The 26,596-nt window shown below is 35.5% G+C and overlaps 1 protein-coding gene across 1 annotated transcript in view; it reads left to right on the top strand.

Moving 5' to 3' along the window:
* Positions 1-288: 288 nt before the first annotated feature.
* The window catches only part of LOC142640812 (DNA mismatch repair protein MLH1), a 28,419-nt gene continuing 2,111 nt past the window's right edge, over positions 289-26,596 (top strand). The window contains exons 1-14 of the mRNA XM_075815456.1: positions 289-806; positions 1,057-1,129; positions 1,452-1,586; positions 4,250-4,460; positions 5,493-5,641; positions 7,909-8,007; positions 16,595-16,664; positions 16,799-16,934; positions 17,673-17,767; positions 17,867-17,975; positions 21,537-21,702; positions 23,484-23,645; positions 24,349-24,523; positions 26,053-26,216. Coding sequence (XP_075671571.1) covers positions 361-806; positions 1,057-1,129; positions 1,452-1,586; positions 4,250-4,460; positions 5,493-5,641; positions 7,909-8,007; positions 16,595-16,664; positions 16,799-16,934; positions 17,673-17,767; positions 17,867-17,975; positions 21,537-21,702; positions 23,484-23,645; positions 24,349-24,523; positions 26,053-26,216 — 2,190 coding nt within the window. The 5' untranslated portion in view covers positions 289-360. The remainder of the gene's footprint in view (positions 807-1,056; positions 1,130-1,451; positions 1,587-4,249; positions 4,461-5,492; positions 5,642-7,908; positions 8,008-16,594; positions 16,665-16,798; positions 16,935-17,672; positions 17,768-17,866; positions 17,976-21,536; positions 21,703-23,483; positions 23,646-24,348; positions 24,524-26,052; positions 26,217-26,596) is intronic.

The raw sequence follows: 26,596 nt of genomic DNA, 5'->3' as shown, positions 1-26,596 counted from the left end.
TATTTTGGATTTTGTATACATTTGTATGTTACACAGATCACCAAACACAGGGCACACGAGATAAAGAAAATTTAAGAGGTGTTTGGTATATGTACTTAAAAACTGAAAATATATATGTAAAAATATGTATAAAAATACATGTGTGTAATAAAAAATGAAAACAAGCTTAATATTACTCAATATTTTGGATCAATCTTCCCTCATTTTTGCGGGAAAACAACTTTTTTATTTATTTTTATTTCTATAAATGAACGGTCATGATGGAAACAATAAATAATAGCAGTTAAGAAATCAATCGGCCATCGAGGAATCACTCTGGTCTGGTGTAGTCTCTCAGTCTGAAGTAGCATCGCATCACCGATGGAATTCGAAATCGAAACCGATCGCGACACTGAGGCTGAGGCTGAGGCTGAGGCTGAGGCTGAAGTACCAAAAGAGCCTCCGAAAATCCACCGCCTGGACGAGTCGGTGGTGAACCGAATCGCGGCGGGAGAGGTGATTCAGCGGCCAGTATCGGCGGTGAAGGAACTGGTGGAGAACAGCCTCGACGCCCACTCCTCCTCCATAAACGTCGTCGTCAAGGACGGTGGCCTCAAACTTATCCAAGTCTCCGACGACGGCCACGGAATACGATACGATGACCTGGCCATCCTATGCGAAAGGCACACGACGTCAAAGCTTTCTACATTCGAGGATTTACAGTCGATCAAATCGATGGGTTTCAGAGGAGAGGCTTTGGCTAGTATGACTTACGTCGCTCATGTTACTGTCTCCACCATTACCAAAGGACAGCACCATGGTTACAGGTATTACTACTGAATGAGAATGAGAATTTTACGCAATACAAGCTTGCTTTGTTTCAATGTCTGTTTGGATTTGGAGTTTGTTTTGGTGTTAAGTTTGACTAGTAATTTAGTATTGAAATACCAATTTACCTCTCTCTCCATCTATTGCTTTTGCTTTTGAGATTGGAGAGATGGAACTAAATTATGTCAGAATTAATTTAGCAACTGGCTGGAGTATGAATTAATTTCAATTTTCGATTATATTGTTCAGGGTATCTTATAGGGATGGTGTCATGGAGCATGAGCCAAAGCCATGTGCTGCTGTAAAAGGAACTCAGATAATGGTACGGAGCATACATTTGAATGGGAATAAAGCTCCAGAAAATAACTAGTTATTCTTGGAATTATTTGCGGAAACTTTGTGTTACACATACTATTATTCATGATTTTGGTATTTATTGAACTATCCTGAATATATTAGATACTTGCTATATTACTTTGTGATTGTGTAATTACATCAGATGAAATTGAACTTCATTTGCTAACTAGGACCGATTGAAAAGTTCATTAGTTATTTGTAATTTTTTCAATGTTCTCATGCAATAAGCTAGCAATTCCTTTTCTATTTCGTCCTCCACAAGTTTTGATTCCTGTCTGTGTTGTCAGGTTGAGAATCTATTTTACAACATGACTGCTCGGAGGAAGACACTACAAAATTCTGCTAATGATTTTTCAAATATTGAAGACTTGCTAAAGCGGTTTTCCATTCATCACATCAATGTGAATTTCTCATTACGAAAGGTTGGTTGATTGACTAATGAAATTTTTCGTTTTATGAAATTGTTAAAATACATAATTATTTAATTTGTTAAAAGGGCTGTTAAAGTTCAAGTATGTGCGCGCGCACACACACGTGTATATGTATATATGTACATAACAAGTCTAAAACTAACAATTTAAACACATTAGATTGCATTCCACCTGTAGATTTTGGGCATGTAGCTAAAAAATGGAGGCTCTTACTCTTCCTACTGAAACTAGGAAATATAGTAACTGAATTCCAATTTTCCTAGGCTCAGATTCTTGAGCTTCTACATAACCATGAATGCAGCCAAGGGTTGCTGGAACCAATCTAAAACAGATTATGAGAAGTTAAAAGAGGTTGAAATGACATGAGCCCTAAATGGGATATAGTATTCTTAATCAGCAATAGACTGCCTTACATTAGCTGTAGACCTGGTTTTTATATTTCTATATTCTCCTAATAAATACCTACTAGTTTCAAGATTCTCTAGAGACCTATCAAACAAAAAAAAAAGATTCTCTAGAGACAACTAACTCAATAATACCTACTAGTCAAAAGTGAGATCAGACTTGTCAACTGACTTAAATTCAGCACAAACTTAAAATAAAAGCTAAAATGCAAATTGCACCCTCTAAGTTTGACTAAAATTCATTTTAGTCTTCTAACTTTACTTTTGTTCAATTGAATCCTTTTAAGTTTCAAATTTAGTCCTTTCGTCCAATTTTGTTAAAAATTTAGAGAACTCAATTGAACAAAAATAAAGTTAGAAGATTGAAATGAACTTCAGTTAAACTTAGAAGGTGCATTTTGCATTTTAGCCTAAAATAAAAGACTTAATAACATAACAGACCCCTAAATCAAAAGTAAATAGTAAACTACCCAGAAATATTGAAGAGCCATTTTAAGCATGAAATTTAAATCATAGTTGCTGGCTGCATCAATTATCCACAAACAATACAACAATTCAACAATCAATCAAAAAGAGTTATCAAAACAAAAATGTTGCTGAATGTTTTTCAAAAAAATGTATGTTAAAGGATATTCAGTTTGGCTATTTAAATATAAAGATGGAGCAAAGAAAAGGAAGATGAAAGGAAATAGAGAGAAGGGACTAGGGAGAGGGGTGTCTATTATCCCATGAGTTGATTAATCATTAATTTGTTATGGATCCACTTTTATTTTGTCATAAACATAAAATTCTATCATCCAATTTTATGAACCTATGTCCATCTGGTTCCAATTTGATTTTGTATTATGGATCATAAAATTGTAGTAGGATTGAGACTGTACTTGATCTCTCGATCTTGTTTGGGATCCTAATGCATCCTTTAAAATATTTTAGCTTTGCACTTAGATAATTTTATTTTTATTTTTATAAGTAGTGTAATTTTATTGTTAATGAAAAATGCTTTGAGTTCTAGATGATGAATACAAAGAGTCATAAAAATTACAAAAATATAAAATGGAAAATCTAAGAGAAACTTGGTACTCTAAAATAGAAGAACAATATGTTAAACCCCAAACCTGGGGCCAATGAAAAAGAGTGCAAACAAGTAATGGTATTGATTGACCCAAAGAGCTCTCAGAATTCTCAAATATATGCCAACTTCACTCCTTCCATACAATCCACATCAAACAAGCTGACACCAGAATCCAAACATACGAGCTGTGCTTCCCAAACCAATTTCTCCATCCAAATAATAAAGGTGCAACAGACTCGGCATGACCTAATGAATCTCATAAGTCTAAAACACCTCTACCCACAAGGCATAAGCAGCATAAAAAATATCAGATAATAAATTAGATAATTTATTTATTTATATATAAAATGATGTTAACTAACATACTACATTCTAGATCTTACAAATTCTACCACTGACCATGAGGGAACATTTCCTAGCCAACCATCATAGCAATGATTGTTTGATCAATTATTTATTTATTTATTTTTATATGTAACAAAATATATATATATATATATATATATATATATATATATATATATATATATATATATATATCAGAAAAAAGGAGTCACCCAATTATACGGGAAATATACTGGGGTGAAACAATCAATTACAAAAATTGCATTAATCTAATAAATCAACAATAGAAAGGAAAGACAAATTCCTCTAGGCAGTTAGCTAGTCCATTAAGGTACAGAAAAAGAATAACTTGAGATTAGGCATAGAATGCTCGATATCTTCAAAACTTCTGCTATTCCTTTCCCTCCAAATGCACCACTTCAAACAATGTGGGATAATCATCCAAATGATTGTTTGATCATGTGGATTGACCGTTCAATTCCATCAAAAGTCTGGCTATTCTACAAGATGCAAAAAGGAACCACATTCCAAGTTTTATAATTTCATTCACTCTAAAAATTTCTCTCCAATAACTTAGCATTTGCACGAGTCTTTGGCATAGTCCATGTTACTCCAAATAACGCCCACACAAATGACCTAATAGTTCTTGCTACCATACAATGATTTAGAAGGTGTTCCACTGATTCTCCCCTAGCCTTACACATGAAAAGAATGGTAAGATTTTAATATATGTATTGAGTTTTTAACACCATATCACTCTTTTAGGTTTTAATGATACATGATTGGAAATCCTTTTGCACCGTAGTAAAGCTTTTTAACCTTTACTAAATCAGCATGGAGCTTCTGGAGCAGACCTTCACACAGTTGGTACATCATCAAGGCTTGATGCTATTCGATCGGTTTATGGGGTGTCAGTTGCTCGAACTCTTATCAAAATAGAAACTTCAGACAATAATCCATCAAGTTCAGTTTTCAAGATGAATGGTTTCATCTCTGATTCAAATTATGTTGCAAAGAAGATAACAATGGTCCTTTTTATCAATGGTATGTATTATTGTGCATACTTGAAATGTAGTGTACTTTTATGGTCCATTAGAATATGGCACTATGAGTTTATCAGATCTACTGTAATCCTCTAACATCTGAAAAGCAGAGTTTATGACAGATTATTGTTTCTTTGCTTTTGGTTTAAGCATCTGTTATAAACAGTGACAATATTCTGTGTTTCTTCTTGTTTCAATTCCTTGATTTACCTTCTATACTTTTGCATTTCCTCTAAAGAAAACAGTAACGTTCTCATATCAAGTTTGAAATTTGGCTAATATCAATCCCTCTTATATATAATTGAAAAAGTGCATCTCATGTTCTTTTCAAATTTAGTTTTATGATCAGTATTGCTTCCTGTCCTATAGGCGTAAGTTCTCTGTTTGCTTGCTTACTGTCATTTTGATAATCTTTTCTTATTATTGTGAAATGATACTTTTGAGACATAAGTGGAAATGTAATATAAATTTTGTGTATGAATTAAATTTTCTGATTCAAATTGTACCATGAAAGTAATATAAATTTTGTTTGGTTAGTGAATGGCATCTTGGTGTCCAAAAAGAAAGGTGGAAGGATTCTTAACTCTCTCTGTTTTGCCTTTTGTTTTTTGTCCACTTCCCCTTCCTCAATGGTCTTTGGACCATATGGCATCTCCTACCTGCCCCTTCACTTGTAGCTTTTCTAATGATTGTGTTGCTAGCCATGACAGTTTTTCCCCCCTAATATTCCTGATTCAATTTGCTCAATCTTTTAGCTTTCTTTTTTTTACTAAAGTCCCTTCATATCAGTGCAGAAAAAAAATCTTTAAATTAAATATGCTTGCATGGATGTCAAAGTTTGTCAGATCAAGATAACTCTCTCTCAACAAGTATATTCATAAATGTGTGAGGAAATTTACTTGATTTTATATTTATTTTTAACTCCTAAAACTCCATTTAAAAAAAAAATAAAAAGTTTCCTAGCATGCTTTAGTAATGGTAGTAAGTAATGACATAAGAACTCACGTGTTCCCCCCCTCCCTTCTTTTTTCAGATAGATTGGTAGACTGCACTGCTTTGAAGAGAGCTATTGAAATTGTTTATGCTGCAACACTGCCCAAAGCATCTAAACCCTTCATATATATGTCAATCGTATTGCCACCTGAGCATGTTGATGTGAATGTGCACCCAACTAAGAGAGAGGTACATGTTTCCTGGTTTTTTCCCCTAGTCTTTTCTGATATATCCAAACCTAACTGAAAGGTCATGAGTCTACCTAGGGTGAGAAAAAGCAGAAGAAAAAAGAAAGAAAGAAAGAAAAAAAAACTGCATATTTTTTTTCTTAAGGGTACAGGCTGAAAGTTTTATCTTGCAATTAAACCCAGGGTGCATAACATTGCCAACTTAGAACTTAAAGGCAAAATAAATCCAATGAAATTCATCAGTCTCTTGGTATTCTGTGATGGTGTTCCATCTTGTCTGATATCCTTTCGATTGCTTATATTATGCGCTTGTTCATAATTGAACTTTCTACAATGTGTACCCATGTTAACTGTTGAGGCAATTGTAACACTTTTCTTCCAGTAAATACTAGTTGAAACCAGAGGTAATATTAATATTTTTTTTTTGTTTACCTAGGGTGATGTATAACTTTGAGTAATCAATCAATCAATAAGTAAAATGAGATGTCTTGGGGTAGAGTAAATTGATTTAGCCTGGGTCAGCTTGCAGATCAGCTTGGGCTTTTCCATTGCAATATTTCATGATGTAATAATGGCTTCCTGTGGCTATTAGAAGAACACTTTTGAAAAAAATAAGAGACTTCTGATATTCTGTTATTTTATTTATTTATCTATTATTATTATTTTGATATGTAAGAAAACTTGTATTAAGAGAAGACTTCTTTACTAGAAAAATGAAGTAGCCAAAAAATATGTACAAATAGTAGAAGTGAAAAAAAAAATGTATTGGAAGATAGGGAATCTAAAAAAAGCGGAATGGAAATGGTTGTGGAGATATGGAACGAAGGGAGATGCCCTCTGGAGGAGGGTTATTGAGGCGAAATATGGCGATGGTTGGTGCACAAAACCGGTATCAGGGACATATGGTGTTAGTGTGTGGAAATCAATTAGAAGTGGTTGGTTAGCTTTTTCTAAATTTCCAAAGTTGTATGGTATTAGTCGGGCAAGGGAGGCTTCTGTGTTAGAGGTCATGCATTTCTCTCATGGGAGGATCCATTGGGACATCCGATTCTGTCGCCCAGTGCAGGATTGGGAGGAGGAAGCGTTGGATTTGTGTTGGGGTATGCTTTATTCCACAAATGTATGGGGATTTGGTGCTGATAAGATTTGTTGGAAACCAGCAATGGGTAAAGGTTTTGAGGTTAGAGGTTTTTGTCACGCTTTATCCCCTTATTTTGACATTTCGTTTCCTTGGAAAATGGTGTGGCAATCAAAGATTCCTCCTAGAGTAACGTTCTTTTCTTGGATTGCTGCTCTAAGTAAGATTCTAACTACAGATAATCTTTGCATTAGGCATATTGCAGTGCTTGATTGGTGATGTATGTGCAAAAGGTGTAGGGAATTAGTGGATCATCATCTTCTTCACTGTCCGATATCATATGAGTTGTGGTCTATGGTATTCTATTTGTTTGGTATCCATTGGGTTATGCCATATAAAGTTATTGAGTTGTTGGCTTCATGGCAATGCAAGTTTGGAAGACATAGAAATATAGATTTCTAGAGGTTTGTGCCACATTGTCTGTTCTGGTGTTTATGGCGGGAATGGAATGCTAGATGCTTTGAGGACTCGGAATGGTCAATCCTTGATATAAAGTCCTTTTTCTTCCATGCTCTCCTTGAATGCAGCTTAGTTTTACTTTCATGCACTTCTTTGTCCCTCCCTATTCTTCTTGATCATTGTAATTTGGGTTACTAATTTCTGCCACTGTAGTACATTTCTAGTGTACTTGGGTTGGCTATTCTTTGATAAAAAGTTCTTACATTATTTATAAAAAAAAGAAACTATTTCTAAAAATATTTTAAGAAAACAAGAAGAAAAATTAACATGTTATTATCAGTGGTTTTCTTTTCCCTAAGCTGAACCATAAATTGGAACAAAAAATATCACGTGATGTTCTCTGCAAATGTGTTGTTTTTCCGATTAATTCCCTGAAAACAATGAGTTATGTCTAAGTTACACATTTAACTCTTGTTTAGAGAGAGAGAGAGAGAGATACTCAATTTTTTTCATATGCCTGGACTTCATCAGAAATACATTGAAAGAGGCAAGAGTTACCGTTATGATTTATGAAGAGAAAAAGTAGAAACATCTTTAGCTTTTCTTGCTTATTATTTGATTGGTTTTTATTGGAATTGGAACAGCTTATGCAGATTGTTAGGCTTTGTCAACCTCGTATGGATACCATATTGTGAGTTTCTAATTGAAAACAACATGCCTGTCATATGCAGGTAAGCCTTTTAAATCAAGAAGTTATTATTGCGAAGATACAGTCAGTGGTTGAATCAAAATTGAGAAACTCCAACCAGGCACAGACATTTCAGGAACAGGTATTTCTAGCAAACTTGGTTGCTGAACTACAAACTAGATCCATTTGAGTCTTTGATAAGAAAATATCTGCTTTTTAAGACTTGCCTCCTATGTCCACCTCAAATAGGGTTAAAAAAGAATAACAATGAGCTTATGTTCAATTTTGGGGAAAATTCTGTGTTAGGTTAATTTGATTAACTAACACTGGTCTTATTATACTCAAATAATAATATGCATATACTTAATATACCTGCACGATAGTTAAAATTTATATATCTGTTTCTTTCTTCCCCAAGTGACCAAAGTTCTTCCTACAAAGGTGCAATACCCTGAGGTGGAGCTCCTATTCATGATAGGACCTACCTTGTCAGCATCTGTATAGATTTCTATTGATGACAGACTATGATTAGAAAAGAGTACCTTGACTAGGAGCTGATATCATATATGGAAGGATGTGTTAAATAACATCTATATGAGAAACTCTGCGCGCATGTATAATTGGCTAATCACACTAAAAAAATAAGCAATATATGGGCAAATGTGAGATAGATAACCAGTCTCCCAATTAGGCATTGTTATCTCCCTTTGTTAGCCAATACCCATTATTTCGGAAGGGCAACAGATGAGTGGATGGAGGGGTTTTGGGTTTGAATTACGAGAACTGCTTGTTGGCATTGATCCGCAAGTTTGAGACTGAAATTGGTATCGAGCCTAAAAATTGTGGTGTACGATCCTACGTGTTGGTTGTAATGAGGGATGGCTGGTGTAGGAATGTACCTGTGGTAAAATCAACCAGTGATGTGAAAGGGAAAAAGCCTCTAAGGGCAGTAAATGGTACTGGAAATATCAGAAACCCCTAGAATTCAATTAAATTTGAGGAACATATAGAAATTATTTTTGTGCCATACGTGATTTAGGTGGTACATGTGGGCTTTGGAGGCTGAATGTCCGCCAAAATTGAGAAAAAGTGTGATATATATGGCATGCGTCAACTTTCTTGAGCAACCGATAAGATAACGGTTACTAAGATGTTTTCAAAAGTGGTACCCACATGGATGCCACGTGGGAAGGGAACACTCAGGATAAGTATAAAACATCAGACTAGCAGGTATTCGAATCGGGCTGGGCTAATAAAATCTGAAGTCCAGGTTTGGTATTTTTTGAGCAGGGGGAAACTTCTGGTTCCCAATTAGTATAGGCCAAAGACCAATGGGCTATTGAGTTGGGCAAGGATTCTAAAGCCCATAAAATTTTGGTGATATTTGAAAAGGGGGAGAGTTCTAAGTCCCACTCTTTGAAGCCTAAGGCCAGCGGTGCATTTCTCTCTTCGTCTATTTGCTAGCCTTGATCCTTTGGCATTGTGTTTAGTCACAAGAAGACATTACCTCCAAGTCTACTTAGTGGGCTGAAATTTGGGGGATGATTGAAAACCTATACATTTTTCATATCTAGGTGATGCTCAAAGCGTATAATAATTTTACCGCACTATCAAGGAGTTGCCAGCTCCAAAATGAGTTCTAAAAGGGAACAATCAAGAAAAGGAAAATTCTGTCTTGGATTTTAAAAATCTAGAGAATTTGATTGCTCTGACTATGAGGTGTTGCAGAAATGTAAACCTGGAGGTCTGTTATTGAGTAATCATTGAATCTGAAGTACACCCTTTCAATGAAAAGTAAGGACCTAAACATTTTTAAAATTGAGAAACTAACCTTAAGTATTTAATACATTTCTAGCACAATTTGAAAGTACCCATTCCAAAATGCTCAGAAGGAAAAGAAGCCTTTATTGAGTAGGAAAATGAATCAATAAAATTCTTAAGTTTTTTTTTTTTTTGGATAAGTAATAAAGATGCGTATTAAAAAATACTACCTCATGCAGAAAATCATAAGGCAGAAATAAAAGTTACAAAAAAAGATGATAAAAAACAGAAAGAAAAGATACTAATTACAAAGAAGGGAGCTAAAGAACATAGGGAGAGAATCACTAGAGGTGAGTCCCCAAGCCCTAGACCAATTAAAAAGAGAGCCAATGAAAGAAGCCAATAACTGATCATCGGAACTTTCTATATCCTCAAACGTCCTCCAATTTCGCTTCCTCCACGGACACCACATTAAGCACAGTGGAGCTAAATTCCAAATGCTAGACGAATGCTTTCCAGACCAATTCCACCAACCAAAGAGAGTATCGGCAACTGATCTTGGCAAGACCCAAGAAATCCCAAAAGATCTAACACCAAATTCCACAACCGGTAAGCCTTACCACAATGCAATAGCAAATGATCTACCGTCTCCCCATTACAATGACACATAATGCACTAGTCAACAAAGACCATCCCTCTACCCCTTAAATTGTCACCTGTAAGGATTTTATCCCATACAGCAGTCCACACAAAGAAACAAATCAAAGACAAACATTACCTATCAAAAAAAGCTTTATTACTTATCAAAAAAAAAAAAAAATGTAGTCCACACAAAGAAGATACACGCCGAGAGGCCTTAACCTTCCAAACACCTTTCCAAGAAAATATAATTGGCAAGGGTCCTCTTAACTTATTATAAAATGATTGGATATCAAAATCCCCATTCTTCGTCAACTTCCATCGAATACAATCTCCATTCTCAGTTGGAGGTAAATTAGAGCCCAAAGTACGGAGAAATGCATCCACACCACCCATTTCCCAATCATTTGGTCTCTGTTCCTCTATCCCCAACCGTTCAAGAGAAGAGGCCACTGATGCCCATTTATTGGAGGCAATCCCATACACAACTGGAAAGGTCAATTGGAGTGGAGAATCCCCACACCATTGATCTGTCCAAAGCTTCACTCTATCCCCCACCCTACCTTAAACTGAATATTTTTACTAAAAACTTCCCAGCCCATTCAGATGCTTCTCCACAAACCACACCCATGTACCCCTCTATCTAGCTTGGTAGTCCAACCCCCCCCCCCCCAAATTCTTCCCCAAACTTTAGAGCTACTACCCTTCTCCAAAGCCTTGTCTCCTCAACCCCAAAAAATTCTTAAGTTTGCCTTAGATATTGATTAAATTAATTAACAAAGAGTGATGCTCAATTTTTCATGGATAGGCAAAAACAGCTGTAGCAAAAATGCATCTGGAATCCAGGCCAATGTATTGGGCATACTTATGGGCATGACTGACAATTTGATGAGTTCGAGCAAGTAAAGCTGATATTGAGTGCTGACTCTTATATATGGGTTTGATTTAGTGTTTGGGAGATAACACCTTGGGGAGGCTTCGTGTTGTTAATATAATAATATGTAGGTACATCTTTTAACCCAAAGTTTAAGTCTATGAGTTTGGGCTGAACTATGTTATATTAACCACTTACTCCTCTCATTATTCAATTTGAGACTTTACTCACACATGTATACCTAACAATCTCCTTCTCACCTATGCATCTTTACCTCTCTTTTAGGCCTTAGGACTTCTCTATGGGTCACAAACAAGTCCTACTAGCTCCCCTTGCCTATAAGTTATTTCTTCACTGGTGCGTCATCCATGCATGTGCCTCTTGTAGCCATCTATGGGAATCACATGTTAACCTCGCACGCTCTTTCTTGAGAACTGGCTTGCACTTCTCTGTCCATGGGAACCTCATACCACCCTGTCATCTAATACCATTGGCAATACTCATTTGTTGGGCATTTTTCCAAGATCATTTGTGTGGGCTTGTGATGTAGGAGCATCTTCTAAGTTGTTTTAAGATGTGTTGATTGAGTTCAAGTTGGCAGCCTTAACTGTTAAGAAACGTTAGTACTGTTCTTATCTGAATTAGTTAGTCATGTTAATGAATAGTTTACTTGTATTAGATGTAACCAATGTTATTTTGACACTTGGCAAGAGACTAATGGTTGTTAGTTGTAGGACAGATTGGATAAGTATTCTTGTACTCTCATTTTTTAATCTGTTTTGAGAATTAATGATTTTATGTCTTTTGAGTACTTTTTTCATTGTAACTTTGTGCTGTTGTAGAGGCGCCTTACTACCTACTAAATGTTCTGAGCAACTCTTGTTGTGAACAAAGTCCAAAACAGTTCAACCTACACACAATCCCTACACTAGTTTAGTATCAGAGTTTGAGATCCTTAGGTTTCGAGTTCTTTTGCAATATTTCTTCATTCTAGTTCCAAGAACCCATCAAGATTCAATCTTGATTGTTAATTTTAATCCTAAACACCTTCCTTCAGTTAACAACAGCCTTCAATTGCATTAGCAATTAGTTTGAAACAACAATAAGCAGTGGTGAGTGAGAAGGGATGAAAGGATAAGGGAAAGAGACCTGCATTTCTACAGCATATGAGGAAGACATTGTAGCCAATGAAATGGGGATCAAGGGGGTCAACTTGATTTTTAAGTTGAGGTAGTATTGTTGAGGAGGAAATTAATTGCCTTGATTGAGCATTTGTGAAGAGATAGGGTGTTTACATAGCAACAAGCTTAGCATAATGTTGCTGAGAGTGATGCTTTAAAGAATGGCTTAGGGGTACTATCTTTTGCACTACCTGTTCCATCTAAAACAGGGTGTGTTACTTGATCATTTTTGAAGGGTTTTGTGAGAATGTGGTTTCTCAAGAAGTAGTAGACAAGATGAAGTTGAAGACAATTGATCATCCTCAACCTTATAAGCTGTCATGGCTCAAAAAGAGGGAGTTTTGTGAAGGTTGACATGTAGTGCTTGGTGTCTTTCTCAATAAGGAAGCAGTTCTTTGATGATGTCCTTTGTGATGTGGTCAAGGTGGATGCCTGCCATCTATTGTTAGGTAGACCTTGGCAGTTTGACAGGAAGAACCATGTATGATGGGAGGAAGAACTTATACAACCTGATCAAAGATGGGAAGAAGTTCACTCTACTGCTACAAAGACTAAAGCTAAGTCCTCTATTCCCGAATTTTCATTCTTAGTCACTAAGTCCTTTACGAATGAAAGTTTGGAAGCAGGGATTGTGTATATGTTGTTGTCTGCTTTAGAGTTAGATTCTATGAATATACCATAGAGATTAGGCAATTGATTATGGAGTTTGAAGATGTATTCCCTATTAAGTTGCCTAATGACTTACCTCCTATGAGGGATATCCAACATTGTATTGATCTTGTACCTGGATCATCTCTGCCCAACAAACCTGCATATAGGATGAAACCTTCAGAAAAGGAGGAAATTCAAAAACAAGTGGGAGAGTTGCTAACTAGGGGTTATATCACAACTCCAATGGAATTTTCTTTGGAGTGGTTTGGGCAATGATTCAAAATTTCACTTGGTAAATTGGTCTAAGGTAAAAAAAGAAAAAAAAAAAAAAAGAAAAAAGAAAAAAAAAAAAAGTTATCCTATTTAGTATGGGGGGTTGGCGTTTAGAAATTTGAGACGCTTTAATGAAACTTTGTTGGGAAAATGGTTATGGCTTTTGGGACTAAGAGAGATGCGTTTTGGAGAAGGGTATTATGGGTAAAATATAGAAGCAAGGGGGGAGGTTGGTGCTCTAATTATGTTCCAGGCCCTTGTGGGGTGAGTTTATGGAAGTCTATTAGAAGTGGCTGGTCTATTTTTTCTTGCTATATTCAATTGGAGATGGGTCAAGAGTGAAATTTTGGTATGTCATTTGGTGTGGGGATAATCCTTTGAAATTGAGTTTTCCACAGTTATTCAACATTAGTAGTGATAAAGAGGCATGTGTGGCTAATCTCATGAAGTTCCCCAATGGGGTTCTTTATTGGGATTGGGAGTTCTTGCGTTTAGTTTAGGATTTTATGGATGTTTTATATGGCGTCTCTTTGAGGGGGTATTGGTGAGGATAAGCTATGCTGGTTGCTTGCCAAGAGAAGGGGTTTTGAGGTGAGTAGCTATAATCGAGTTCAGATGGGTGTCTACTATCAATCATTCCCTTAAAGGAACATTTGGAAGAAAGGTCCCTTGTAGAGTAGCATTTTTTGTCTGGACTGCAGCCTCGGGAATATTTTGACGATTGATAATTTACGCAAGAGGAAATTGAAGATTCTGGATTGGTGTTATATGTGTAAAAGAATTGGTGAATCAGAAGACCATCTTTTATTACATTGTCCTGTTGTAGTCGAGCTATGGTCTATGGTTTTCACCTTGTTTGGTTTCTACTAGGTAATGCCAAAGACTGGTTGAGCTTCTAGTGTGTTGGCAAGGAAAGTTTGGTCACCATCGCATTGGTGTTAGTTAGATGGCTGCCCCTCACTGTTTGATGTGGGGCATTTGGTGTGAGAGAAACAGCCTATGCTTTGAGGATTCTAAGAGGACAATAGCCGATCTAAAACTTTTCTTTTTTAGAATGATATAAATTGGATGTCTATCATTGGAAGCCTATCTACTTTTCTGATTTATGCTTGTAACTTGTGTACTTGATTGTTATTGTCCCCAGCTGTATATGTTGTGTATACCTGGGTTTTTTATGATTTGAATAAAATTTCCATTACTTATCAAAAAAGAGAAGAAGCATTAGACCTTGTTCTGTTCTAGTCCTTACACCTAAAAAGGATGGGTCTTGTAGGATGTGTGTGGATAGTTGGGCTATTTGCAAGATCGCTATGAAGTATAGGTTTCCAATTCTCAGGTTAGGTGATATGTTGGATTGTTTGTCTGGTGCCAAATTATTTTTAAAGATAAACTTGAGTGGCTATCACTAGATTAGAATGTGTCTTGGAGATGAATGGAAGACATTTTTCAAAACCTCTTCATGGCCTATCTGAATGGTTAGTCGTGCCATTTGGGTTAGCAAATGCTCCAAGCACTTTTATGAGGTGTATGTGGAGTATTTCCTCTTCCTTTTTGTACTTTTTTTTTCTAATAAAAAAAATCGTTGCACTGCTAGTACACTACCTGTGTACTGGTTTGTTTCTGGTTTCTTGGTAAATAATTTTTACATACTTACCTTGAAAATGAAAAAGAGGGAGAAAATAACCCACAAAGGCCAATGTGCCTCTATGCTCAAAACACCCAATAATTTTATTAATATACTCTTATCTCCCTCGAATACTTGAGCACAAATATATAAACACTCTTTCCTTGTACTAGAAGTATTAGGACTCATGATTGGACTAGTAAAGTTAATCCTAATAGAATACTAACTTGAACTCTAAATAAACCTAAGACACTTGCATCTCTTAGAAGATTCTAGACTTAACTAATGACCAAGATACCCTTAATTCACAGGAATTGCGGAAATTACAGATTTGCTCTTGAATATAAGATTGCCTATAAGTAATAGAATAAAAACCAAATAAAAAAATATTTTAACCCTAAAAGACTCATACTTACACCATTAAAGCCACATGACTTTCACTTCAATTGGACTTCATAAGTGGACCCCATAAAGTAATTCTTGAAGGGGCAATTTTGCAAAGTAATAGCAAATTATTATTGCATGGCTGCTTCAATACCTCACAAGAAGGCCGCCAAACATGACCATGAATAATGGCAAATGGATGCAAAGTTATATTAGAAGGTAAATGAAAGGAAGCATCCTTCATTAGTTCTCTTTACGAGTGGTCTTTTGTATTGAGTTTTACTAATAGTAACTCTATTCACCCCTTCATAGAGTCAACTCATATGTAGATATTATCCCATTGTAATTCTTTAGGCTACTTCATGTTTATTTTCACGACGTAGTCTCTTTTTAATAATATTAATTTTACCTATCAAAAAGAAAAAAGAAAAAGAAAAAGAGAAGGTAAATGAAAAGAACCATGATGGTGCTTAGCAAGTTCACAAGTTTCACAACAAAAATTTGAAATATAACTTTTTTTAAAAAATAAATAAATAACAAAGGGAAAACCTGTAATAATGGAAAGGGTCCAAAAGCCGAGATTGAAATGCTTGCGGAATGGGTAAATCCAGAATATAAAAAATACTTATAGTTGGACTACTAAAATCTTAAGACTCTTGCTACAATTGACTTGATAAAATTAATCTCGAATGGATGAAATTATGAAGTAGCAACAAATCAATCTTACATTGCTGCATCACAAAGCCAATGCTTGCCCATTTAAGTGATGTTTAGAGGTTGATTTCACCTATCAGAAAAAAAGATGTTTAGAGGTTGATTTCATTTCATGTAATGAGAATATGTTAGTTTTTATGTTAATTGTCCAAATTGCAGAGCTGCAACTAGAATTTGAGAAACTTATTCTACATTCCTTGGACTAAGACACTTTGATTTAATTTGGATATGTAGTTTGAATTTCTCATGGATAAATTTCCAGTTGTCAAAAAAACCTAACTTGATGGATGAGTGAAATTAATTGTGTAATCAATGTTGAACACTCGTTCACAGCATGGGCCCAACTTTTCTAAATGATTGGTGTGCAACATGTGGACTTTTTAAATTTTATATGGGTGGAGTTTTAAAATCATGTGGTCTAATATCATAATAAATTTCCACTTGTCCCAAAAGCCTAAGTTGATGGGAAAGAATTTATTTTATCACTTAGTCAATATTTAATACTCATCCAGTCTGAATAGGCTTGTGGTGCTTTCAGTATCACTATATTTGTGGCTTGATAATTCAGATGAATGTTGCTGTCTAACTTGTGAAACTGGTTGGCATCTTTTATCTCATGGTCTGGCAGATAGCGGAACCATCTCCATCTGGTAATATTGGAATAATCAAGGATTCTAGTTTCAGCTCCTCACCACCTGGTATAGTGAAGTGTTTCCCTTTTAATTGGGTTGCATGCTCTTGTTGCCCTTATTCCTAATATATTTTAATAACCATACTTGCTCATTATCTGGGAGCGCCCTCATCTTGAAAGTGTCTCACAATAAACTCATAGGGCCAAAATCACAAAAAGTTCCTGTGCATAAAATGGTTAGAACAGACTCATTGGATCCTGCTGGAAGGTTGCATCACTACTTGCAAGCTAAGCCTTGTGGACCACTTGAAAACAATCCTAGTTTGACTGCTGTGAGGTAGGATTTATTTTTGGTCTATTTGCATTTGCTTTACACAAATAAGTCATATAGGAGCACTTTGGAGAGATGGACTTCTGAGCTGTTTCTCATGAGTGTTGAGAGTGTACGGAAATTTGATTAGAACAACATGAATTATCTTTAGATTTTCGTCACTGAAGTTTTTGGTATTGTTTTCATTGTCGTCATAAGTGTTATTATTGTGGACAAATTATAGTAGGGCGGTGCTTCACCAAAGTTGAAATGGCCAAATACTGTTACATGTAATGGTGACTCTTATCACAGTTTTAGTCATTCGATTAAGGTTCTCTTGTATGATAGATAATAAAACATTATAAATTAGATTATTATATGAAGGCTTCTTTTTTTTGGGATAAATAATGTATTTTATTGAAAATGGAAAGCTTAAGTGCATAGGATGTATACACTAGCTTTCTTAAACTTTAGATTCTAAATGAAAAAGGGCCTATAAAATCTACAAACAAATACTCTTCCAGGAGTACAAGTCTGCTCAAACAGGAATTCCATGGTGATTAGGTAGAGGAGTCTAATGGTTTGGATTTAAAAAAATATATATATATATAAAGGAAAAGTGAATTATATCCATTTATCTTTTTAAATGCAAATGGTAGGATTATCAATTCAAATTTTCTGTTGAGGGAATTCTCCAACATGCATTGAAGTGTAATTTCAGAAAGTGCTTGGAAGGTCTGTGTGTTAATAAATTTCCAATTTTAGGTCTTCTGTTAGACAAAGAAGGAACCGAAAGGAGACAGCAGATCTTACCAGCATTCAGGAGCTGATTGATGAAATTGATTGCAACTGTCATTCTGGTGAGAGTTTTACACTTTTATTTGTCTGTTATATGGAGGACCTTTTGTTTGAGTTTGGTAGATCTAGCCAATGCTTCTCACTGATACATGTTTTTACAGGTCTACTGGATGTAGTAAGACACTGCTCGTACATTGGAATGGCAGATGATGTCTTGGCATTGCTTCAGCATGACACTCATCTCTATGTTGTAAATGTGGTGAACTTGAGGTAACAATTCTGTTGCTATATATTTCTTGAATTTCATTGTAGTCAAAGTCCATATCGATAAAACCATCTTTGCATATGATATATTCCTGCCTGTGATCCGGCATTGTAGTTTTAGTGCTTAGTTTGTTAGTTAATGAAGGTTTAATTTGATTTTGATGAGACTTTCATGTCTGAATAAAAACTTTCAGTTGATGAGCTACTAAATTGTTGATTTCTAAAAGTGACTTCTTCCTTCCTTTTTTTTTATTTACTTAATATGGCCCCCCCCCCCCCCCCCCCAAAAAAAAAAAGAAAAAGAAAAGTATTATAACTACATTGAAAAAAGAAAACAATACAAACAAAAAAACAAAAAACAAAGCACGTAGGTAGTATACTAAGGGTCCGTTTGGATACAGCTGAAAACTGAAACTGAAAAACACTGTAGCAAAATAATTTTTTAATGTATGAAAAACACTGTTCATGCCTAAAATCACTGTAGCTTCCTACTGTCGCATAATTGCAGCAACCAAGAGTTGGAATCTCTGGAAATACAGCTGACTTCAATTGATGCGGGTGACCTAGATGGTTGCAGTGCCGCTGCCACCACTGATTCTGGAATTGTCTCTTCCGACCCGACACACGTCTTCATATTGTTCTCCTTAATTCCGAAAATATCATCCTCCTTAGCTTTATAATCTGTATTTGCGGGGCTGATTGAGTGGACCCATATATAAGTGAGCCCATTTCTTGAGTCAACTTTTGTCTCCAAACCCATTTAGTAGGCTGGTTTGTTCTTGCAATTGTAAACTGATTTGTGGATGGGCTCAATATTTTATTTGGCTTTGAGCTGGGCTTCACAAACTTTAGCCCATTAGAATTGGTTGGGCTTGACACACTAGCCTCCTCCACTCCAGCCCATTTAACCACCCACTTCTTCCCTTTTTTCAAGAGAAGTGCTATATCCACAACATTTTCACAACAAATTCTAGGTGGTCAGTTGTTACAAGTTTTTAATTTCAATCCACCACTGAAATTACTTTCTTGCCCATTATGCTCCGTTTGTTTTGATGTAAAATATTTGTAGGAAAATATTTTCTTATTTTATGGTGTTTGTTTTGCAGTGAAATATTTAATCAAAAGTAAAATATTTTCAGTCAACCAAATCAACCTAAGCAAATTTATGTAAAATATTTTACATTTAAAAGTTTGGTAGAACATTTTACATTTGCTCCCTAACTCTCATCCTGATAACTCTCACACTATCTCTCCCTGTTGTGGTATCTCTCCTTCTCAATTTTCTCTCACAAGTTACAACCCAACCCATTCCTTCTCTCACCCACCAATCCATCTCTCTCAAAACCCACCGGCGCCACCCACCTATGGTGCCACCCACAGACTCCACACCTCCTCCTTCCTCTTGTCTCTCTCACAAAATCCATCGAGATCTAGATGCTGAGCGGCGGCTTGGGTTTTTGGTGGCTGCTTTGATCTTGTTGGTGATTGTTCTGATCTTGCCGCCGCTAGATTTGCTAGGTTGTTGGATTTTTAGATTAGATTCTTTGTTCGTGGGTTTCTTTTCTTTTGTGGGTATTTTTGCCTTTCTAATATGAATTTTTGGGTTGTTGGTGGTTGTTTTTTGGGTGGTTGGTGATGATATGGTGGTTGGTGATGATTTGGTGGTTGGTGGTTGTTTTTTGGTAGTTGGTGGCGGTTTTTTGAATCTTTGGTAGTGGCTGGTGGTGGTTTTGATGGCTGTCTTTTGAATGGTTGGGGGTGATTTTGGTGGCTCTTGGGTGTTTGGGTAGGTGGATGACGGTGGCTGATTGGATGGGATTACAGTGGGTGTGTTTTTGCAACGGTTGGCGGTGGCTAGTGGTGACTGATTTATATCTGCAATGTTTAGTTCACAACACTAACCAAACACTTGCAAATATTTTACAGTAAAATATTTACATGTAAAATATTTTACATTTGAAAATGTTGTGAACATACAATCTCTTTTTTTAGAAACAATTCACATTTAAATCACTGTTACAACTTTATTCAAATCCCCAATATCTCGCTCCAAAAAAAGTTGCAGTTTCCTTCCATATTCCTGCTGTTTTAATGCTATCCTCAATATCTCACTCCAATAAATTAGCAGTTTCCTTCCTTATTACCGCTGTTTTAATACTGCCATTAATCATGATGTCTCTGAAGGATTGTGTTTCCCCCAAAGAGCATGATTGGTGCCAAGCCGTCATGATGGGTTTTCCCGGATTTGACTGGACAATGGAATCCACCACTGAAGGTTGTTTTCCTTTTGCCTCCATTCCCATCACTGTTGGCCCTCAGGTATAACCACTGATTCCTTATTATTCATAGCCCCATATTCCAAAACTGTAACATACATGCCCGTAGATTTCCTGTGCTTTTGAAAGATCAAAGCCTTACCCACTTCTCAATGCATTTTAATAAAATTCTGATCTGGAGGCAATGCCAAGACTTCGGCCATTGAAGCGCACAACCAACGTATACCCTCTTTTTTTATAGGTAACATAAGAATTATTATTGATGAAAGTTGAAAAAGAAACATACAATGTGTACATGAGCATGAACACAACAAAGCACAAAACAGAACACAACAGAAAACAATCAAGAGACTAAACTAAGAGAAGAAAAAAACTGAACAATAGAAGAACATTCAGTAAAACCCCGGCACCGAGACCAATCAAAAAGACTTCTCTGGCACAGGCCTATTAACTCAACTAATGACTTCCCAGAATCTTCAAAGGACTGGCGATTACTCTCCATCCATACGGTCCACATCAAAGATCCTGGAATTAAGTTCCAAATATCTTAATCATGTTTCCCAAGCCAATGATTCTAACAAAATAATAATTCCCCTCTTTGCTCAATAAAACGTTAATCATACTCTTTTTTCCCATTTCAATGATCTTTAATTTATAACTGTTCACCTCATACAATAAAATAAATTCAAAGAATTTGGATTTACCTTGAAACAATTTTCTGCCTCTACTTGTTTAAATATACAATACTATATTTATATGTAAAAAGAATGTATATTGTTTATAATATAAGACTCCTTTAGGTGATTATTTGCCCCAGTATACTTGGGTGACTCATTTTCCTGATTTATATAGTTTTATTACTTATCAATATGTGTGTGTGTGTGCGCATATAAGACTCCTTTAGGAGCTAATTGAAAGACCTATTAAAATACCAAGAACACACATTTTGGACCAGAGCTTTAGTTTTGCAGTATGCATTTTATCAATACACTTTAGCCGCTGATATTCTGCTGCATAAAAAGCTATTTGCTGATGTACTTGATTCTGATTCTAAAGAATCAACTTTCGCATTCCTTCCTATTATCAAGTTTTGTTTCTTATTAAAAATAAATAAATAAGAATCAACTTTTGCATTTCTTTTACTGAGTTACTGTTGTAGTTATTATTATTATTATTATTATTCATTGGTGTTGGAAGCACTAGATGCTAGATATGTGATTTCCATGCCTCCCTGAATTATTTATCTGTTATATAATTTACCTGATATTTCTGTGTTTCTATACACGGACAGCAAAGAGCTTATGTACCAGCAAGTTCTGCGCCGGTTTGCCCATTTTAATGCTATACAATTAAGTGATCCGGCCCCGTTGTCTGAGTTGATTACGTTGGCATTGAAAGAAGAGGATTTGGATCCTGAATGCAACGAGAATGATGACTTAATAGAGAAAATTACAGAAGTAACTTACGCTTTCTTTAGATCTACTATGTTTTATGCTCATTATCTCTCTCTCTCTCTCTCTCTCTCTCTCTCTCTCTCTGCTTCAATAAATTTGCCACCAAATTCTTTGAAACATTTGATTCCATATCAATTGTTTGTTACAAAGGGATTAGCGTAGTTCAGCTTAATGACCTATGTCCACAATGGAAAAGCCCTAAGTGTGACGCAGGACAACTAGAACAAAATGAAACAATAGGAAATAAAGGGATATGACCTAAAAGTAAGCACTTAGGCCTGGCTTGGAGTCGGCACCAAGTGGGAAAACCACTAGGAGTTAGCACCTAGGGTGGAATTGGAGTCAACACTAAACCAATGAGACCAAAATGCCATTTTTTTTTTTCATTTGAACAATATATCAACTAACTCCTAAAGGAGTACAATAGTTTGTTTATAAAGAATTGCTAAACCCTAGTTCTAATTGGCGTAGGAAACCCTAACTATCTTATTACAAAATTTAACCTTGCTTCCAAATATTATACATTGATAGCCTAATAAACTATTAGGACCTAAAACATAAAAATACAATTGACTTGTAAACATAAATAATACTAAATAAAAATTTTCTTGCATCTGCCGGATCAGAGTGACTACATCTTTACTATGCAGAATTGTGTGTATTACAGTGATCCCAATGAACAATATATCGTATACTAATCTAAGTTAAAACACAAATCAACCTTAGGACTGTGGTACGTCAGGATTGCAGTACAAGTGTTGCAGTACTAGTGCAATGAATGTGGACTAATATCTTTTACAAATATCACTTGTTTATCTTTCGGGAATGTCACTTGAAGGTATCTCTTATTGGGCTGTTGAGTTCACTTGTTTCTGCTCTCTCTTTTTACTAGTGCTATATCATTCAAACAAGTCTTTTAGCACTAGTGCAGTGAATCTGGAGTAATTTCTCAAGGCTACTGATTAGTGACCCCTGAAGTAATTTGAATGATGTTAGAAATAATGTAACTTATAAAAAAAAAATGATGTTAGAAATAATGTATTGAACTATTTAAATTTTCTGCTATGGTTTTCTTGGGAGTGCTAATATTTTTTATTAGTAAATATAGTTATGTTTATATGATATATTAGATGTTTAGAATCATCAAGGATGTTTTGCTACAAAATCCCTGGTTTAGATTGTTGCTCTATTGGTATTAAGCTTGGTGTTGATTTGGCAAGTCATGTATCTGGACATAAGGATTTGGTTCGTGAGATCTACAATGTCTGTAGAGTATTTCTCAATCATAGAGAGTCTTTTGAGGATGTGAGCTCTCTTCCAGATTTAGGAGAATATTAGAAAAAGGAGGCAGAAACCATCTTCTTCTTCTGAATACTCTTTTCCTTGCACTATAATTGATTTTAGGTCCTGATAAACCATTAACACTGTGGCTGCTTCTCCCCGGATGCCATCGGGAGATCAAGTCACAGGTCTAGTAAATGGTTCAATCTCAAAAGAATATAATGTTCTATGATCACAAGAAAATAGCCAGTATTAATATGCTGTTACTACCCTTTGTTGTCCTACACAAAATTAAAGAGGTTCATACCCTTTGTACTTAGTTTGCATGGCACTGATGACTCTTATATCAATCATGAATGCTGGTAGAACATTTTTAGCATAGATTTTTTAAGTGGTTTCTACAAAAAAAATTCTCTTTTTTTATCCCAAAAAAAATGAAAATTTCTCTTTTCATTAGCCATATTTGAACTTTCAACTGATATTGCCTTTTGATGCTTCACCAGATGAATACTGAATTGCTCAAGCAAAAGGCTGAAATGTTGGAGGAGTATTTCGGCATTCATGTTGATGTACATGGCAATTTGTCTAGAATTCCAGTCATACTTGACCAGTACACACCTGACATGGATCGTGTTCCTGAATTTGTACTTTGTTTGGGCAATGATGTAGGTTCTAAAGTTTATAGTTGCTTATTCTTCTATGGTTTTAGTAAAATGTTAATCTTTTGTATGATGATTCTTGATCTGAAAGGCATTTTCATTTTCTGCTCTGAGAAGAATGTTACCTCACCACCCACACACTTGGAAACATGTACTAACACACTTGTTCATGTATACAGACACATATGCGCTGCACTTATACTCGATCAGTGTTTATAATACTTGTCTTGTGGAATATTTTTGGGGCTGGTATGCATGTTGGTGAGATAATCTTATAATATATGGCTGTGAACAAATGGGGACTAATTCCATTATTACCTAGGGGAGCTCACTTGCTCTGTCTGTGTCATTTAAAAATAGTTTGATATCAGTCTTACCTTTTCTTGGAGTATGTGGAGGTAGATTAGGGATACATAGTGCATGGAATAATGGAGGGTTTTTTTCTTTTATTTTCCTTTTGTGTTATTGTTTAACCTTTTTAATAAAGCCTCTGAGTGATGATCAGGAAAATGTCTAATGCTTCTCTAACACCTTGGACACTTAGTTGACCTTATTTTGTCATTTGATGTCTGCTGCAAGACTTAGATTTCAATAGACAGGCTACTGCAGTAAATTAGTTGCTGCTACTTTGCACAACTAATGCAATTGAAATGAGGCTATTGGGTACTCCTGCATCAGTTTGGCTTATTATGACTTTTTTTGTTTGTAGGTTGACTGGGAGGATGAAAAAAGGTGCTTTCAAGTAATTTCAGCTGCTCTAGGAAACTTCTATGCGATGCATCCTCCTATGTTACCTAACCCATCAGGTGATGGTTTGCAATACTACAAAAAGAGAAAACCTCTTAGGAATCCTGAAGATGAAGAAAATACCTCTAACAATATAGGTATATGACTGTTCACTGCTGGGTTTTCTTAGCGTGTCTTTTTTTTTTTTTTTGGTGCAAAATAACTAAACATTGTATTTTATAACACTTTCCATTGTGTCACATACCATGGTTTTTGAGAATTAGTTCCTTGTGGTTTTGGCTATCCTTCGATATTTTTTGTTTGCTAAATAGGAGTAACTATTTTTTTTTTTTTTAATTTTTTTTTTTTTATCTCATTATCGCCTATTTCAACCCAAGACCCCAGCATCACAATTCCATTTTTGTCTAAATTTCGAAGTAGGTAGGCTTTGAGATGCGGTATTTCATTAGTGATTCTTTCAGGGCCATAGCTTGTCACATGAGTCTGAATTTCATATTTCCGTATGTGAAAAGAAGTATAAATATCTCCATATACTAGACGCTCGCTAATAAGTATGGTATCACTTACTATGGTTGTGAGAAATAGTTCCTTGTTATATTACTTCTTCTCTCTCTCTCTCTCTCTCTCTCTCTCTGTTTGAGGTGTTAATGATGTGGTTGGTGGTTTAGATGAAACATTTGACATATGCTTAATTTTTCCATTATTAATTTGCTGACCTTAGAGTGGTGTCATTATTTTATGCAATTAATTTGTGAAGAGCAGCAGTAAAATTAATGTTTGTTTCATGTAACACCTTTGCTTATTATGGTGAGAGAGAAGTGAGCCTGGTAAAAAATTATCTTTTTGATAGGTAATAAAGATGTTTTATTAAAAAAGGAGAAAAAATATACAATATAAGAATCGAAGGAGTATACAGGTTGTATACCTTTAGATTTTTAGTTACAAAGCAAGTACTTTCAGGAGATCATGGAGTGTAGAAGGTCTATCGGATGTTAGGAACTTGCTAGGTCCTAAGAGAATTCTATGGAAATGAATGGGAATGAATGAGAGTTGAATTCATGAAAGGTAGTCACCCTTTGAGAGAGCTTCCTTATTGATTCAAGGTAGTCACCCTTTGAGAGAGCTTCCTTGCCGATACCCTCTTACTCTTCAGAAAAACCCCTAAAAAAAGTTCTTTTCATTGAAAAATTATGATTTATAGCACAAAATTGGGTAAGGATCAATATATAGATTTTTCTAGAAGTTTGCCATGAAAAAATTCCCCTTAATTGTGGGAAATTCGGACCTATCCAAAACAGCTGGTGATGGTTTTTTTTTTCTTGAAACTCAATTTATTTATTTTTAAAATTTTTTAGGTTTACTTTGAGAGAGATATAGTAAATATATAAATATTATATATATATATAAGAGATATAGTAAATCAATTGTTTTTTATTTTGATTTTATCATCTGGATTAGGGACATAAGTGATGCAGTATCTAACTCAGCATTTATCAATAATTGACTTTCTTTTTGGAATTAAAATTTCAACTTTACAATATCATTAGTCCAGTAAAACACGGAAAATTTTCTTGTACAACCCCTTGTGGGGGCCATTACAACTTTCTGTTTTTTCTCCCCTTATCGTATAGAGCTCCAATCTTATAGTGCTTTGTGGTGGTTCCAGAGGATGATGTCACAATTGAAGATGAAATGGAGCATGAACTACTTTCTGAGGCAGAGACTGCATGGGCCCAACGTGAATGGTCAATCCAGCATGTCTTATTTCCATCCATGAGACTCTTTTTCAAGCCACCTGCCTCCATGGCTACAAATGGAACCTTTGTGCAGGTAAGTTTTATCTCACAAAGGAGCATTCTATCAAATACTGCAAATAAATCTTTATCTATGATTCTATGGAGAAAAATGCCCACATAGCCCCTACACTTTAGAGCAGTGGCCAAGACACCCCTTGAACTATTATATTGGCCAATTTACTCCTTATACATTTCACACTTGCCAAATCAATACATCAGTTAGTTTTAATGTTAAAACACTAATGGAATAGGCATGTGAGACGCACATGACTTTAAAAGACAAACTCAATTCCATTAATTTGAAGCCTGATACCACCGCACTTCCTTGGTGCGATGGTCACTCCACAAGTATAAGTGTTTGTGGGGTGTGGAGGGAAAGGGCCGGGGTTTAAGTCTCTAGGAGGGAGCTTCACA

This window comes from Castanea sativa, chromosome 1 (assembly GCF_040712315.1).
Source record: "Castanea sativa cultivar Marrone di Chiusa Pesio chromosome 1, ASM4071231v1".
Taxonomy (NCBI): Eukaryota; Viridiplantae; Streptophyta; class Magnoliopsida; order Fagales; family Fagaceae; genus Castanea; species Castanea sativa.
Note: the sequence above shows the minus strand (reverse complement) of the source record. Positions and strands in the feature narration are given on the sequence as shown.